This window comes from Ips typographus, linkage group LG6 (assembly GCF_016097725.1).
Source record: "Ips typographus isolate SLU linkage group LG6, UJ_Ityp_2.0, whole genome shotgun sequence".
Classification (NCBI taxonomy): domain Eukaryota; kingdom Metazoa; phylum Arthropoda; class Insecta; order Coleoptera; family Curculionidae; genus Ips; species Ips typographus.
In genome coordinates this window covers 9,463,302-9,479,918 of record NC_138427.1, presented here as the reverse complement: position 1 = coordinate 9,479,918, position 16,617 = coordinate 9,463,302, and the positions used below count along the sequence as shown (strand labels likewise).

The 16,617-nt window shown below is 36.1% G+C and overlaps 3 protein-coding genes across 4 annotated transcripts; 2 read left to right on the top strand and 1 right to left on the bottom strand.

The window, feature by feature from the left end:
- Positions 1 to 2,553: 2,553 nt before the first annotated feature.
- Positions 2,554 to 8,463, bottom strand: LOC145730311 (uncharacterized). Its single transcript, XM_081981479.1, has 4 exons — positions 8,010 to 8,463; positions 3,516 to 3,669; positions 3,299 to 3,461; positions 2,554 to 3,058 (listed from the first exon to the last, which is right to left on the bottom strand). The coding sequence occupies exons 2-4, from the start codon at positions 3,667 to 3,669 to the stop codon at positions 3,010 to 3,012; spliced, it is 366 nt and encodes a 121-aa protein (XP_081837605.1). The 5' UTR covers positions 8,010 to 8,463; the 3' UTR covers positions 2,554 to 3,009.
- A 689-nt stretch (positions 8,464 to 9,152) lies between these two features.
- On the top strand, positions 9,153 to 10,986 carry Nurf-38 (Inorganic pyrophosphatase Nurf-38). 2 transcript variants are annotated; one of them, XM_081981469.1, is made up of 8 exons: positions 9,153 to 9,365; positions 9,473 to 9,588; positions 9,645 to 9,915; positions 10,142 to 10,359; positions 10,415 to 10,473; positions 10,525 to 10,634; positions 10,685 to 10,755; positions 10,825 to 10,986. In XM_081981469.1, exons 1-7 carry the CDS (start codon positions 9,176 to 9,178, stop codon positions 10,744 to 10,746), a joined length of 1,026 nt encoding a protein of 341 aa, XP_081837595.1. In that variant the 5' UTR covers positions 9,153 to 9,175; the 3' UTR covers positions 10,747 to 10,755; positions 10,825 to 10,986. The 2 variants fall into 2 exon arrangements, with proteins under 2 accessions (XP_081837595.1, XP_081837596.1); XM_081981470.1 differs by lacking the exon at positions 10,685 to 10,755 and having other exon boundaries at positions 9,156 to 9,365.
- A 586-nt stretch (positions 10,987 to 11,572) lies between these two features.
- Positions 11,573 to 16,429, top strand: orb (polyadenylation element binding protein orb). Its single transcript, XM_081981458.1, has 11 exons — positions 11,573 to 11,780; positions 11,844 to 12,003; positions 12,272 to 12,384; positions 12,986 to 13,134; positions 13,196 to 13,328; positions 13,388 to 13,552; positions 13,924 to 14,020; positions 14,078 to 14,277; positions 14,335 to 14,463; positions 14,515 to 14,680; positions 14,735 to 16,429. Exons 1-11 carry the CDS (start codon positions 11,763 to 11,765, stop codon positions 15,097 to 15,099), a joined length of 1,695 nt encoding a protein of 564 aa, XP_081837584.1. The 5' UTR covers positions 11,573 to 11,762; the 3' UTR covers positions 15,100 to 16,429.
- The last annotated feature ends 188 nt before the right edge of the window (positions 16,430 to 16,617 follow it).

Here is a 16,617-nt window from a genome sequence, read left to right as displayed (position 1 = left end):
GTCTTCGTACAACAAAATCAACATTAACACAGCCCATGTACAGTTTTTGTAACGACCCCTGTAGAATGACAAAACTATGCAAAGTCGGGCTAGTTCTGTATATTCGCATATAATAAACCTTTCACATTAAAACGAGCACTAATAACGTTGAGACGCATTCGGTTGCTTAATCCATTCTGCGGCCATGATGGCTCAAAGAACATGTGTCTATACTGAAAGCTTTTCCCACACACAACCCCCTGCACCTTGTCTTTTCTTCTAAGACGTAGCTAATTTCAATACGAGAGGATTTGAGAAAGGATTTAAGTAAAAGTAAATATACAGTCTCGTGTGAACGGCCATATTGAAATTCACTAATGGCAGGGAGCAGAGCAAAATCTAGCGTCAAGATGACGTAATTTAACTAAACTGTAATGAAAATAACTGTCAAATTACGTCATCGTGACGTCACATTCAATTTGCGTCAAAACGAACGCAATGTATGGTTTTTAGTAAGTGACAGGTGTCAGTGGATGTAATTTAATTTGATAGTTGGTCACATGACCCATTACATTAGAAAGCCCGTTTTCTGTTCATATAAGTGCCAGGAAAAAGCAATTTTGAATTGTATTCGTCCTTATCATCGCACTGGCAAGCGTCATAAAATTGCACTTAATTCTGGAAAAACTGGCTATAGCGAAATCTACTTTATTGGAACAGGTCTAGTCGAAACAATTGAGCTAATCCAGACGTTCTAAATTTATGATCCAGAAGTTTAAATATGAACAATCACGTGCGTAAGAGGCTGTTTCAATATAATCGCGTAATCTGAGATATAAATGGAAGGTCCCGAGATGTAATAATTTATGGGTTTAATACCCTTGGGAGTAGATATCAATGCTTATTAAGCCCGAATCGATATTAATTAGTGGAGTTAATATCAATGCGCGGTATGTGGGTGTGCAATTTTTTAGGTTAGTACATTCAGGAAAGTTAATACACTTGGCAACATTGCTGCAATACATTACAACATGTGGCTAATCTATTTAGGTTCATCCGACTTAAGCTAGATTCAAATGCGCTGGCTGTGTTTAGGCTTCGCTAAAGAAATACAGGCGATAAATTTGAAAATGCTTTGAAACCGCTTTGAAACATCCCATTTTACGCTTCTCTAAGCCGCAAAAGACTGACGAAAAGCGGCAAATTTCGTCGTTTTATTACTTTGGCGGTTTACGGGGTTTAAATTGCCTTTACAAGCTTTACTCACTTTTAAAAACACGTAACGGAAATGCAAAAGGTACAATGTAGGTAAGATAACGAAGTAAACATAAGCAAACAACTTATCTTAGCTTTAAACGTTCAAAAAACGTGAAACATAACACTTATAAACAACGTTGCCATACTAAACTGCAACTCCCATAATCATCAAATTAAATATATTTCGAATCGACTATAGCTGTTCAAACTTCGTTAAAAGCTGAAAACGATCCCAAAAGAAACTTTTCCTCCGGTCGAATCAGTTTCTCCCTCATATACAATCGCTAACAAGTGCGCTTGCAGCTACGACTCTCTGTTAAATTCGTTAAGCCAATTAACGAGCAGTTTCGAACTGGATAGCCGAGATTTGCTAAACCGATTAAGTAATGTGCAATGCCAATTTGTGTATCCTAATATTATTTAATATGCAAAAGCGTGGACGGATTTCATTTCGGTATTCATTTCCTGTCTTATTTTGTTGTAGATGTTTTAGTTTGATTTACTTGGCAACTATGCAAACTCTCTTACTCCACGGGAGTAACAATTATCACGTGACTCGCTAATTTATTTAGTACAGGCATGTGACAGCTGTCAAATTTCAAAAAAAACTTTTCTGTTCCACCTTTAACAACCAATTTATAGGACGAGCTGTCAATGTTCAGTATTATAGCTGCCAAACCTGCATAAGTGTAAATATGAGTTATACTGAAAACAACATGTTTGATTTTATTTCTTAACGGATGATTACAAAATACACAACACTAACGCCGCCATTAAATTCCAGTTTTTCTGCATTATTTTATAAGTAGGCGTTGATTATCGACAAACTTGACATTGACGTTCGCTTAGGATTAGCCGGCACAGATCACGTGACTGTACTGAACTGGCTAACCGCATTACCTTGTCCGTGTTTCCTACGTCCTTGTCCCACTTGAACGTCCATTTTCACGGAACAAAATGTCATCACACCTCCGTAAAGTCAACTTTAATTAAACCTAAGTAATTAGTTGGCGGATTACTTTTGGTAAAGTTTTTCGCGCCCTTGTAATTATTTTGCAACAAAACCGGAGGTGTAATTAGGTCTTGTTGTAAAAAAAGGGTCTTGTGTTAATTTAACTGGCATTTTCCGTTTTTCAGGGTGAAATGACGAAAACGGAAGGGTTTAGGTCGGAAAAGATGTTTAAAGTTGTAAAGTCAGTTTTCATTAGCAGGATATTTCCAGTTATCTGCACGAGGGATCATCCTCCCCTACAAAGGTTCTAAAATTACTGAACTAGAATGTGTTTTTGGGTTAGGACGTGAAAAAAATGAATCAAATGCCTGTCAAAAAATTAATTCGTATATTGTCTTAAATTCTTAACAGTCAATTTCTGTCTAACACTACTTTTGTAATACGTTAAATGACATTCATTTCCGTTCAATTGCTTGAAATATTTTTATTGGAAGATTACAATAATATTTTGGTTAACATTAAGTATTTACACATACACAGTGTGTAATTTGATAAACTGAAACTATATAATAAAATAACAATAAAATTATCAACTTGACCAAAATAATTTTTTTGCCCTTTTTCTGATTATAGGATCAGTCTTACTAAATGTTGCTTTTGGTTTAGTAATTAATTAATTAACTTAAAATATGGGCCAAGTTGATGACTGTGTTAGGGTGCAGAAATGTATTAAATTTTCAACAAAAGAAAATTTTTGGTTCGTTTTTCCTGTTTGGTTAAAACATATTTTAGGTTAGAATAATCCTCTTTTAAGAGGGTTTTTAACCCCATCGCAGTGGTTGTCCTAGAATTCGGCTTCTCGTTTGAGCACTAGAACAAAAATATCCATATTAGGTTAGAGTCAAAGCGATGAAGGCAACGAGTTTTGCAACAATTTGATTGGCAACAACATTTCAAACAAGTAAATCCGACAAGTTGTCGGCGCAAACGTTTCAACATATTTTGTAGGATTTCTAACGGAGATTTGTCCTATCGAAAACGGGATAAACAAATCCAGGATTTACGAGTAGGCAACAACGCAGTATATTGAAGATTAGTTATACTTATTACCTTATCGAGTCGAAACTTTTTGGGGGATAACCGCTTCTGATGGGGTTTCGTTCTTTCCCCACCGTGTTTATTGAACCCCAGCGAGCCAGCATAGACAGCGCCCTTTTCTCTGACGATGACTTGAGCGACGATAGAAACGTTCGTTTTTCTTTGATGCTTATATCTGGAATAATTTCATAAAAAGTCTAGGTAATTGATTATGCGTAGCACCACTTACCACTTGCACGTAGATTGTTATAGGCCAGGTCTTCGTCGCTCTGCCCCATCTCGTCTAAACGTTGCAACCAAAGTGGCCCCTCTTTCGTCTCTATGGATTTCGTGGATATGTACAGGAACTGTAGCATCGAGAGCAACAAAATTTGGTTCCACATCTGCAACAAAATGGAGAATATTAATTAATCAAAAGCCTCTCCCACTCTATGAATTCTAGTTTAACACCAGTTAATAATCTAAAAGGCTAGAAACACGTCAGATGTGTTTACTTCCGCTTAACATTCACACCTGACAACATATTGTGCATTGTTTTGGTAGGTCATTTAAATGCATCACTTCTAGTGTGCATGTTAACCGTTGTATTAAATGGCTCAGACAGTAAACCGGATAAACCTGTCTGTCTTCTTCGCGTATAAGCAAATAGATAAATGGGATAATTTTGGTAGAAAATTATTGCTCGAGAGAGTGGAAAAATCCACATCAATTCGATTATCCGCCATGTTATTCTAACCCACTAAGCTCTAGTCCAATCCGGAAAAATATATTTCATTCACTCTTGTGATCTGAAATTGCTTTAGTAAAGTAAATCCTAGCAGGACTTAAATATAAAAAATTTACAGCGAAGAAAATGGTATAAAATACGAACGTTGACTGTTCCAAGAAGTTAACACGTTTATTATACTGACACGAGTTCAATTTTCCACATTACATTTAACGTGCAACGTCCGTTAAATGTCTGTTTAAGGTTTTTTTTTATTTAGTAGATTTTAAACCAGGTGACGTGGCTAAAAACAATCATAAAATCTCAATGTTTGATTAATTTTTATTGTTCAATTAATATCACACACCCATTGGCCAAATATCACGTGACCTCTGAGAACAATCCTAGTTGTCACATCACTGACTACTGAGATTTAAACTTGTAATTTGACAGCATAATTCCTGAAAATATTATTGTTATTTTGTTTTTGTTTGTAGAGAATACTAACATAAGTCTCACTGTTGGTGGCTTGTGATCGGTTAAGAAAGTCTGGTTTTCACACTCTAGAACATGTAAAATGAGGCAAGTTCATTGATAATGTGCTATTGAATTGAATGTGTTGATTCTGGAGTTGCTAGTTTAACCAACTTAACTTTTCCTGAAAACCATCTCGCGGTGTTTGTTACGAAACTTTCTTCAGTTACAAAAATTAAACGTTTTCACCGTAAAGTAACTCCTTTTAAGTGAATTTTGACTCTCGAACAGAGCCAGGAACTTTAACAACATCAAGACTAATTGCTGAAGGGTTAAAGGTGCTCAAAGTGGCTCTAATCGAATAGAGCTAGTTTATCACTTCAAGGGCGCGTTCGACTCTAAAATTAATTTGAAACATTAAAACGCCCGTAAAACTAATTGAAGCTTTTATTGCACTCTTCGTATGTGTAGTATTTGAGCTAATTTATTCAAAAATTCTATGTGTGTAGGTAGGTAAATTATTTAAATAAATACACAATTAATTTGAATAGATGATGATTGGCAACACACAAAACACTAAATACATCTAGAATGCCTTGATGACAATATAACTCTTCTTATCTTTCCCGCGGGTTAGATGAATACAATTTTCGAGTAGATCCTCTCTTAGTCAGGTGACAGTTGGGTTTTATTTAAATATTACGGTCACATGTTATGACTATTAGTCACATGACCGCAGTTGATTTAAACATATTTATATTACATACAGTAAACATTGATTCATCAGTATTGAATAATCACGTACAAAAATAAACTGTTATTTCTCTTTCTAACTAGAGTAAATTAAAATTTCATCCTTCCACGTAAACTGGTGTATTTGGTATGCACTGTTTGTACAGTAATTAGATACGACATCGACCTTTTACTACGAGAATAACAAATAGCGGTTATTAATTTATACCGCGTATTTTTTAAGGGATGACATTATGTAACAGGAAATATGGGGCACATTATTCATTGAAGGTTGTTCCGTGAAAGAGCGGGGGCGGCGCTAATGTTCCACGATATCCTAGCACAATGAAGCACGGATTCAAGAAAACTTTATGAATTTTTTTCTATTATCGAGGATGTCATTTAATAGTTTCGTGTGTGGGAATGGGTTTCGAGACTTTTCTGGAAGTATGGAAAGAAGAGAGTGACGTCATCGATTCCATTAGGGGTTGTTTCCAGTTATTTATCCTGTTTATATGTATATGCCAGGCGCCTTCATCACTTTCCATTAGACCGATGCGAACAGGAAAAACCGCTTTGCCCCGCTATTTGTTTACGTTTGTTGCAAAAAGTTTGCTGAAAATTTCTAGTCAAAGCTGTTGGTGTTCATCTACACTCCAGCAATAAAATTTTATCATCTAAGATAACTTATCCAGTTTAATCAAGTCAACCAGCAATTTACCGTTAGATTTGCTGCAGAAACATTCCACGCACGCCGCAGGCTCATCCAGAGATCCGAATTACCTAAAGTCAACAAGGAAAAACCGATTTAAGACTTTCGCATGAATAAAACAAAAGCGTCGCTCATTTAGGCCTTAATCATTTTTTACCTTGTCTCTGGAGGAACGCGTAGGTATTTCATGTCAAACCAAAAAAAAAAACTGCCTTAATTGCCACTGCGAAATGAAAACAACATTCTCGGACGCTTCATTAAATTAACAACAGTAGAAACAAACACAATTACCCAAGATTGATTGCAAAAAAACTTTCTGCTTTGAAATTAACCTAATAAGTGTTTTTGTGTTAAAGGGGATGTATCCTCTCCAGGTGGGTAGCAGTATCATTGATTTCATCAATTAACATCACTATTGACTGACAGGTGATGTTTGTCTAAACTTTCTTTTCTTCTAGTCTCCGTTCTACAATCACGGTATATTCATAATTTAACGCTACTTTTGCTGCAATTTTAATTTTTTAGATAGTGATATAAGAAAATGCATGTTATTTGTATCGAAAGTTTTGACAGATCCACATAACACTTATAAGTGATATGTGGACAGATCATCTTTGGAGTCATCTCGAAATGTCATAATACTCCTCCCGATATGAATAACACAAGACGTCAAGTGAGATTTTATTTACTTTTTTTGTTTGGCTAAAGTTGAATTTACGTTAAATATCGCTGTCAAGACTTTAAAAGCTCTAAAAACTATGAAATATCCAAACAAACAATTAATAGTCAGTTTTTGGTCATCTGTCAAATTGTTGTATGGCCCTTCTCTAATCCAGGACAGCCGTGTTTGCCCAGTCTTTTGATTATAGTAAGTACTTCTGGACTGTTTTAGTAACATTTGATAGAACAGGATATGACTATACTAGTTATTATCATCACACGTTAAACGAATAAAGCTACAACTCAAAAATGGTTACAACTTTTTTCAGGTTAGTTTAAACGTCACCTTGTGCTGTATTTTTATAAAGAGATCCCAAGGAGGCAACTAAGACCCTTGATTTAGCTAGAGATCTCATAATAGAAGACCTGCGAAAACATTTATTCACCAGCTCTGGACGTTAAGATAATATAATCCAACCAGCGAAGCCCCGACCTGGAAAGTTTTCCCAATCGTCCTACAAACCCCTTTTATTAATTACGTTGGCTTTTCAATTGCTGAGCTTTATTCTGGTTGAGAAAAAAAAAGGATAAACGTTTTGTCCGCAATTCCACCTGGGCTTCCCTAATAATCAGGTTTCGAAGGAAATAAGGGCGACGGAACAAGAGAACGTCGCTTGATTCCGGAGGACAATGGAAGTTTTCCTTTTTGTTTTTCGTTTGCCCCCTGACATCTTAAAAAGCCGCGAAATGTCAGATGTTTGTTTTATTCCTCTGCACTACCCACTTTGTGTATAACTCAGCACACAAAATTTGTTTTGAAACTAGTTGAAACATTGAATTGCAATAATAGAATGATATTGATAATACACCAAATTCACCCTTACTGGCATCAGGTTGGTTATAAAATGTCACAGATTTAATCTGCATCTTATCAAAAGTGGGTCATTGATAAGCAGAGTCCAATTTTGCTTTCAACTTCATGTTTGTTACAAGCAACTTAATCATTGTTCATAGTGTGCACTAAAAAAACTATAAATAATATAAAACGAATAACCTGAAATTGACATAAAGTAGTTGAACTGAATTCAAACAAAATATTTAAAATTAGTCGCAAAATTAAATTGTTTATTAATTAGTAAATGTGTTGAATACTGGGAAAAATGATATGCGTTGAAAATATCATTTATCACAATCGCCCAGGGTATGATACCCATTTGTCTTTATTTATTTAAACTAACGCATGGGTGTCGTATAACGGTCAGTTATGTTTTCTAATCAAGTTAATTGATACAACAAACTGTACTTTTTTCTGGTCTATTGATTCATGTAAGTTTCCAGTTGAAATCGCTCCCTTTAAAATTGCAAAGCGCTTCTCTACTAATTGCATTTTTAATGCCCCACCGCACTTTAAGCTTTTAAATAAAAAACCAAAAACTCACCTCGATTCTCGAAAAAAAAATCTTTCGACCGCAAAAAAGACACTTTTTGAACTCTCCGACCAATCAGAACCCGTCGTCCGTCACTTGTCGACTGACTCGTAATGAAGTCTCCACGTTACTGACTCACGGGGTAGCGATAAAGTTAACTTGAGAGCGCTCCGAGCTTACGCTCGTACAAACACGTTGGAATTTCGGTATTGATAACAAAAATTGCTTCGGCTAAGGGGGCAACAAGTGTCGGAAGCTGGTTACGCGCCCCAACTTGTTGAGTTTCCTGCCGTTCCATTGTTTGTTGTTTAGCCAGACGGTTATTTGTTCTTTCCAGGAAATACGTTTCCGGTTCTCATTAGGGGTGCATAAACCCTTTTAAAGCTAACGATGCCAATTGAAAATCTGAGGGCGATGCCATTTAGTGTTGTTGCACCGGCTAGCCAGCCGGAAGTAAATTCCAATTTTTGTAATTAACTGTCAGTTCAATTGAAGTCGTTAAGGTTGATGACTGGTAAATTTGAAAATGTCCATATCTTATCCACTCTTGCTGTACAACCAATTATTTAGCTATCAATGTGAGTGATCAAAATCCATTCAACATAAATCAACCTTGATCTTTTCCCTTGTTACAATAACTTGAGGAAAGTACTTTCGTCCAATATATACGTATAAGAATATTCCGCAAAGAACCTTTTAAGATTAGATTGGAATCTAAGCCATCTCAGATTGCTTTTCCGTCTTATTGCGACAGCTATTTTGATCCTTTGTGATTTGCTCAATTTAATTTATAAAAGTTGTTACAAACGTAACATTTTTACAGATCAAATTTTGATTTGGAGATTGTAATAATGTATAAACTGTCGTCGACCACCTTAAAGGCAAGGATTAGACCACAAGCTGTGTAAATACTTGTTTTCTCGCGTGTAACTAAGAGGAAGTAACCCACCGAAATTGATATTTACTTACCAAGTAACTAAGCCGGAATGCCGACAAATTAATTAAAAAAGAAAATTATGAATACCAATACTTTCAAACTTGGATAGAACGACGCCCTCTGTATTCAAAGTTTCTAACAGCGCCATCACGTAAACGAACGTTCATCAATGGCAACGTCGCAAAGTACACCTATGACATCTCCCAGATGACAACCAACAAAGTGTGACGGTGTACACGAGATGGCGCATACGATGTGGACTAGAAAATTAACCCATGTGTTTATAGACAGTTTACGTAAAAACTTGTCAGTTCACCGGTGTTCGTTGTCTGTTTCAAGTGTTTTTAGAGTTTCCAATAAAATTTCGATCATGCCTTACACCATAGTGGAAAGGGGCTCCCAATACACCCCCGAATACAGAGTGTACATACGTAAGTACCCTATCAAGTGCATTTAACCTTTTTGACCTACTTCTAAGCACTCCTTATCACAATATTTGAAGCACTGGGATAGTTACAAAGTTGTATTTTAACTCCAGATGATGATAACGGGCCTATTTCACCCTTGCACGACATTCCCTTGGTGGCGGATGCCGACAAGAAAGTGTTTAACATGGTTGTAGAGGTTCCCAGATGGACCAATGCAAAAATGGAAGTATGGTTCCTCACACCAACTTTTACCCCTAAACTCACCAAATTTTCTGTTGTCAGATTACAATGAAGGAAGTGTTAAACCCCATCAAACAAGATGTGAAAAAGGGTAAACCGCGTTTTGTGGCTAACTGTTTTCCCCATCATGGATACATCTGGAACTATGGGGCGCTGCCTCAAACTTGGGAGAACCCAGAACATTTAGATGACGGTACCGGCTGCAAAGGGGATAATGATCCCATTGATGTCATTGAAATTGGCTACAGGGTGGCTAGGAGAGGAGAAATTTTACAAGTTAAAATTTTAGGAACAATTGCTTTAATTGATGAGGGTGAGTGGTTTGTTAGACATTGATAGATTGTAATTTCTGGTTTATCATTAAAACATGATGATAAGTTGATAAGGTCAATAGCAAAAAAAAAAAACAGATAATTACTTTGGAACAACTGCTGAGTCACAGTAGGGACTTTCATAACTTTTATATAAATATCAAGGTCAGAATACTTGTTATGTTTTACATGAATGTTGATTGTAGCTGTTATTATATAACATTTCAGGAGAAACTGACTGGAAACTAATTGCCATTGATGTAAACGATCCGTCGGCAGACCAAATCAACGACGTAGCTGACGTGGAAAAACACTTTCCAGGTCTGCTGAAAGCCTCAGTTGAATGGTTCAAAATTTACAAAATTCCCGACGGCAAACCAGAAAATCAGTTTGCTTTCAATGGAGAAGCAAAAAACTCAGCTTTTGCTCATAAAATCATTGATGAGGTAAATAACTCAAGTGACTTAACCAAACAGTCTGCTTTACACTGCACATTTACAGGTTCATGGATTCTGGAAGGCGCTAGTGAGTAAGGAGATTGACCCGAAAGGAATTGCCTGGTAAGTAAATATGACCGTGTGCTTTCATGGATTTAAGTATTGTGATTTCAGTGTAAACACCACTCTGGATGGAAACTCATTCAAAATTAGCACAAACGAGGCCAAGGAAATTGTTAATAAAACTCCAGAATTTGCAGAACCTCAACCTTTAGAACCAATTGGTGAGTGGCGTTTTTTACAGTCGTAGTATGTTAAGAAGTGTGTATTTTAGTTGATAAGGTGTATTTCTTGGATATTTCCTCTAACACTCAAACTTGTCGTTGCCGACTGTAACATTTGCTGGTTAGTGAAAACTAGTTAGTTAAAGTGCACTGTTTGATTTATTATTAATATGGAAAATTATTGTTTCAGTGGATAAATGGCACTATGTTCACTTGAAGTGAAATGGTTATGAAGTACTAGATCAAGGCATTTAATCTAATAATGGGGGAAGTTCACATATTTCAAGTTTTGTAGTGTGGTACCTTTTTTATCTAAGCTTATTTAAAAAATAAAAATGTGTTTACAATGATATATCAAGTGTTTCAATTTGACTGCAAAAACTATTCTTTTTGACCAAATTAAAAGAATTTAAATCGAAAAATAATTATGAATGAATGTTTTTGGTAATAACATAGGAACCATTTACCAGTTTTGCTTACCTAGTTTCAACGATTTACAGATTTTCTTACATTGAACAGTGTTTTAATGTAAGTTTGCTGTGTGTTGTACTTTCCAGAACAAATAATGTCCTCACCAATTTGTTTAGGCTGGACTTGATTGTGTATAAAAAGCTCTATCTATACATATCTGGATCAGGAATGAACCTTTTTTTGATTTTTCACTCACAACTTGCAATCAACTACACGAAATAATAAAAAAAAAACATATTTCTTACTGCATCTCCATACGTTTGTGTATAAAAGGAAAACCGCTAACGTCGCCATTAAAAGTGACATTTTAGGCTTTTTAGTATAGAGGGCCGTGCATCACGTGATAAATGTCAAAACTGATCAAGCTAGCGCGTCTACGCCCCTGAACAATGTTGCATTTTTTTAGGGTTTCTTATAAAGTATGCGTGTTAAAACTGATCCTGTGCCTCTTTGACGCATGTCGGTTCGAGCGAGACAAACACATATTCGAAATTCCTATCGCTTTGCAATTTGTATTTGAAAAGTTATCCGGACGGGCACAATCAAAAATCGACTGTACAAGTTCACTTATATTTTTACCGGGTGTATAATTTGTGTTTGACTACTATTATATTAATTTATGTATTATTATTTTATTTATTTGATGTGTTATTAAAAATGGAGCAACTTTCTCAGGTAAGTTTCTAACCGATTTCCCACTAAAAGTTTATTAAGTTTGTTCTTTTATGTAAAATGCAGTCAAGAAACGTTGATAGTGACGGTAATTATTTGCTGAAATCTCCGCCGGGATTTCCATCAATCCCCTCATCTTCCAATGAGGACCTCTCCCTGAACCTTTTACAGAACTACTCCATTAACTCCCTATTGGAACACGAAGATTTTCTCTGGAGTAACGATGGTAAGTTTTTGTAATAATTGGAAAATCGTACGTTCGCAAAAAACTGAGATAAACAAGTTCACAACCATTGGAATGTTGTTGACAATTTGAAGAGTGTGAACAAAAAATTATCCTGCCTGCGCTTGACAACAAACGGTGCGCCACTGAATTTTAACAAATGGCCGCCGTTCGTTAAAAGTTTTGACAGGCACACTCTTGGTCTCACTTTTTTCTTTTAATTTCTGAGTATTTTCGCGATTTTGACTTAGTTTTTTTCGTGCAATGGCAGGCTTAACCACCTCCGTCAGCGATTTGCTCGGTTTGAACTCGCCCCGCGGCCTGCTCAACTTAAACTTTTCAAATTCCGTGTGTACGCCTTCGTCCAGTTCTCAAAGTCCCCAGGTGAGTTTTTTTACAATATTTTATTACGTCTACTGTATACAGGAGTGTCTCAATGAGCATAAAGTGTGACAACTTGTAGTAGTTTAGTCAAATCTAAGCTTCTAGAAGTTGTCATGAGACGCCATTTTTGTCACAATATGCGTTTACAAGCTTCATCAAAGTGTGGTTATGTCATAAAGTCGGTTAAATCATCCCAGCGCTCTTTGGCCATCTTTTGTTTCAGGTTTTGTATTTATGTTTTAAAAGCTAGAAAAAGATAGTAGATATTCAGAGCGCTGGGATTTAACTGCGTGTTACGTACAAGATTAAAAATGGCTGCTTTGACAGTAATCTACTGGAATTGATCTTTGATTTAGCATTTAACTAGTTTTGAGCTCTAGTGATTTTGATTGCAGTTCAGTATTGATTGTATGCACAAAACGACTTCTTTTGACATATACTATATGTAACTGACCCTATTAAAAACTATAAGAACGAATGCATAACCATTTGAAGGCAATTTGCCAACTACACATAAATATGCTCTACCAAATGGCTTAACTAAATTACGACATTGTCCCACATCGAGCGAGCTTGATATTACAAATAATATTTATTAAAGGGCAATAATTATGAGGAAGGCAGTTTTGGCGGGTGCAAACCAAAGAACCGCATCAAAACCTTTCAGAGAAATATATCATTGGGAAGCGCCGGATCAAGCCCGACCAGTCCGCCATTTTTGAGCAGGAGTTTCAGGAGCATGTCCTTCAGGTAAGTGACACCTAGAACCCTGATGACGGGCAAAATTGCAGCTGAAACGTCACTTTTGCAGCGATTCATGCGGCAGCAACAGTCCCGCTCTGTACGAACAACATCCGATTCTAGGACGGAATTTCTCCCGCTCGGATTCGGTTGATGTTAATGCCGCGCGTAATTCGAATAATACGGATCTGAACGATATTCTTGTGAGTATTTTTTTTGAGTAAATGTCAGTGAGATTTATTAAGGGAAATATTGCTACTAGAACCAGTTGTCTCTAAGTGACACGTTGACCAGAAATTTGATGGCGCCCGGATCAATTTCCGATTTAGACCTGTCTCAACTGCAGAATTTGCAAGCTATTCACGCCATGAAGTATCTACAACAAGCGCCAGCCTTCAGGCAACCAAATGTTACAAATAATTCTCAGGTATAAATCATTTTAGTTTTGGTTTTTAATTCTGAACTGTTCTATACTCTATAGTTTTTGTTTTACAAATAGCTGATATTACAGGCAACATTTTTCGAACATGTGTAAATTGGGTCAGTATTTAAAACCAAACCAAATAAACAGAGAAAAAAACTATAAAAAAACCCTTATTTTTGACCAGATTATCTGAAAACTATTAGACCATAAACCTTTTGTTGATTTAGAACACATTTCTTAAGGGTATACATTATTCAGAAAACTTTTTTCCTCCTCTCAGGCTAATTGACTCTTCTTTAGTTTCTGATATAAAAGAACCTTTCAGAGTAGGTAACTTGTACAAAAATTGATCACTTTTCATCATTATTTGACAGCTAGAAAAATGGCAGGTCAACCAGCAGCAGCATCTAAACACCCTCCCGGAAAACAGTCCACTAGATAGAGCGGCTAAATTTCATCGGTCTGCCGCCTGTAAGTCATTATTAATCCGACTCTCTGGATTTTGTTTATTTATATCTAAAAATTCAGCGGTTTACGATGCTGTGTGCACCTGGAGCGGCGTTCTTCCGCCTTGCACCGAAAAAGGTTCGGCGGGCTACTCTAGTAAAGTGTTCCTGGGGGGCATTCCCTGGGATATGTCCGAAGAGTGTCTGGTGCAGGCGTTCAGGCAATTCGGTCCTGTTAGCATTGAATGGCCGGGCAAAGAGAAACAGGCCAATCAACCCAAAGTATATTGAGTTTATGACAGTTATAAGAGTGTGTTATGTATACGCATTTTGTTTTAGGGATACGCTTACCTTGTGTTGGAATCTGAGAAGTCGGTAAGAGACCTGTTGAATCAATGCGTCAATCGGTACGAGAATAGTGGCAGCTTCTACTTTAAAATCTGTTCGAAGCGTATCAAAATGAAAGAAGTAAGTCGGATACAGCTTTAATATTGTTCAATCAGCATTGATTTGATTCAGGTACAAGTGATTCCGTGGTTCTTGAGCGACTCAAACTACACTAAATCGGCGTCCCAAAAGTTAGATCCTAGCAAAACCGTCTTTGTCGGAGCTTTACACGGAACCTTAACAGCTCAAGGTTTAGCCAAAGTTATGAACGATTTATTCGATGGGGTAGTATACGCCGGTAATTTGTGTGTATATGAAATCTGAATTTAGGTTTTAAAATGATGGTTTTCAGGTATTGATACCGATAAACACAAATATCCAATAGGATCGGGCAGAGTGACCTTTAACAACTCACGGTCCTACATGAAAGCAGTATCTGCCGCTTTCATCGAAATTAAGACTTCAAAGTTTTCAAAAAAGGTTCAAGTGGATCCTTACCTGGAAGAATCTCTATGCTCGTTGTGCGGCGTCCAACAGGGTCCGTATTTTTGCCGAGACATCACCTGCTTCAGGTATTACTGTCGCACGTGTTGGGCGTGCCAGCACGGCACCGATCTACGACACCACAACCCGATGAGCCGCAACTCGAAGCACAATTTACAACAGGGTGGAGTGTTTGGCACCAACGCCTCTAACAAAACAGGATTACGCCTCTAATTTTTACTTCGTTAAGGCAAGTTAAAGTAAGCCCGCCCTACATAGTTCGTTTTCTTGTTTTTCGTTTTTTTTTTTGTTATATTAATTCCATTATGGTACCTCGGCTTTGTGGTACACGTTGAAACACATAATTTGTACGTGTTAGTTAATGTAGAAACAAAGCCTGATAGGTCATTTGTTTATTGTTTGTTGCTTTTTTTAAGGTTTATACAGATAAATCTTGATCGGGTCTAAATTCGACTACTTTAAGACTCTTTCCCAAACTCTACAAATAATGCTCGTTTCTAATGTAAAATATGACATTTACTATAGATAACCAAGCATCAATCCTACTGGTAAATTGCAAAAAAATTAAATAGCAATTTTATTTATACAAAAATTTGGCAACATCGAAAAATATATTTACATCATCCACGTGATTTCCGTGTGAGAAAATTACATTATAATTTTAAATTTGTCTGCATTTTTAGCTCTACAAATAATCTGTATGTGATTTACACATCTCACTTTTAAAGTTTTTAACCTACGAGTTTGGGATAGACCACTTTACCTTCTCTATATAGTTACTATGATTGCCTTAATGGCATTAAAACTTTTATCCAATAATTATATAAATATAAACGATTGATTCATGGATATTGCGACATAGAGCTGTTGTTTATTAAAAGTTGAGTGCCTGTCGGACAATTGGGTAAAATACTTAACATTTTAGCACACTTTACTACCAGACAAGACTAGGTGCAAGTGTGTTTAAACGTTATAGAGAAACTTTGATTCTTAACTATTTTTTTTAGTTTTAAGCGTTTTGATATTTGTAGTTTTTAAATACATACTTCTAGTTCGTTTATAACGATGGTTTATAGGGAATTTGGGATTTGTGGTTAAATCTACGTGTAAGTTACAGTGCATTACTGTATTATTAAATAGTTTAAAAGTTGTTCAAATAGGGCGGTGTTCTCTAATTTGAACACCGCCAGGTAAGTTTAAGCAAACAATTTTTACGTAATAATTAGATAAGTGAGTTTTTTTACACTTAAGATGTATTATAACATTAACCCTATCTATTTTGTAATAATAGTGGTTTTCTAAAATTTCTTGGGCTTATACGAATTTTAGGCTGCATTACGCTTCTTAACACCTATACACAGAGCATACCAATAATTGGTTTCCATTTGTCTTGTTTACAGGTATTTTTGTTTTTCCTTAACATTTTTTTCACTAGTCTTCTAGAAATTTAATTTTAATGTTTCAGTTTCTATTAAAACTACAAAAACACCTGTAAACGTCAGCTTTTCTATAAGTTCCACATTATAAAACTTTTTCTTTTTGACTTTGGCTTTGCTTCATCAGTAAACCCACTTTTTGCACTTGTAATCCTGATGCTTCCTGCCTGTTCCTGCACTGCTTAAGCAGGTTTTACACCAAAAGTTTAAATTCAAAGAAATTGGAAACATTTATTTTATCAAATTTTATGCCTCAAATTCATAAACTTAAAATAATTAGACCAACCAAACCAAG

Excerpts from the sequence above, each read along its gene's own strand:
- LOC145730311 (XM_081981479.1), bottom strand. The coding sequence starts at position 3,669 with ATGTGGAACCAAATTTTGTTGCTCTCGATGCTACAGTTCCTGTACATA. Across the intron at positions 3,462-3,515 it reads TAACAATCTACGTGCAAGTG|ATATAAGCATCAAAGAAAAA; the intron begins GTAAGTGGTGCT and ends AAATTATTCCAG. Across the intron at positions 3,059-3,298 it reads AAAAGTTTCGACTCGATAAG|TGCTCAAACGAGAAGCCGAA; the intron begins GTAATAAGTATA and ends TTTTTGTTCTAG.
- Nurf-38 (XM_081981469.1), top strand. The coding sequence starts at position 9,176 with ATGGCGCATACGATGTGGACTAGAAAATTAACCCATGTGTTTATAGAC. Across the intron at positions 9,916-10,141 it reads AATTGCTTTAATTGATGAGG|GAGAAACTGACTGGAAACTA; the intron begins GTGAGTGGTTTG and ends ATAACATTTCAG. Across the intron at positions 10,635-10,684 it reads TCAACCTTTAGAACCAATTG|TTGATAAGGTGTATTTCTTG; the intron begins GTGAGTGGCGTT and ends TGTGTATTTTAG.
- orb (XM_081981458.1), top strand. Across the intron at positions 13,329-13,387 it reads CGGATCTGAACGATATTCTT|AACCAGTTGTCTCTAAGTGA; the intron begins GTGAGTATTTTT and ends TATTGCTACTAG. Across the intron at positions 14,278-14,334 it reads AACAGGCCAATCAACCCAAA|GGATACGCTTACCTTGTGTT; the intron begins GTATATTGAGTT and ends ATTTTGTTTTAG.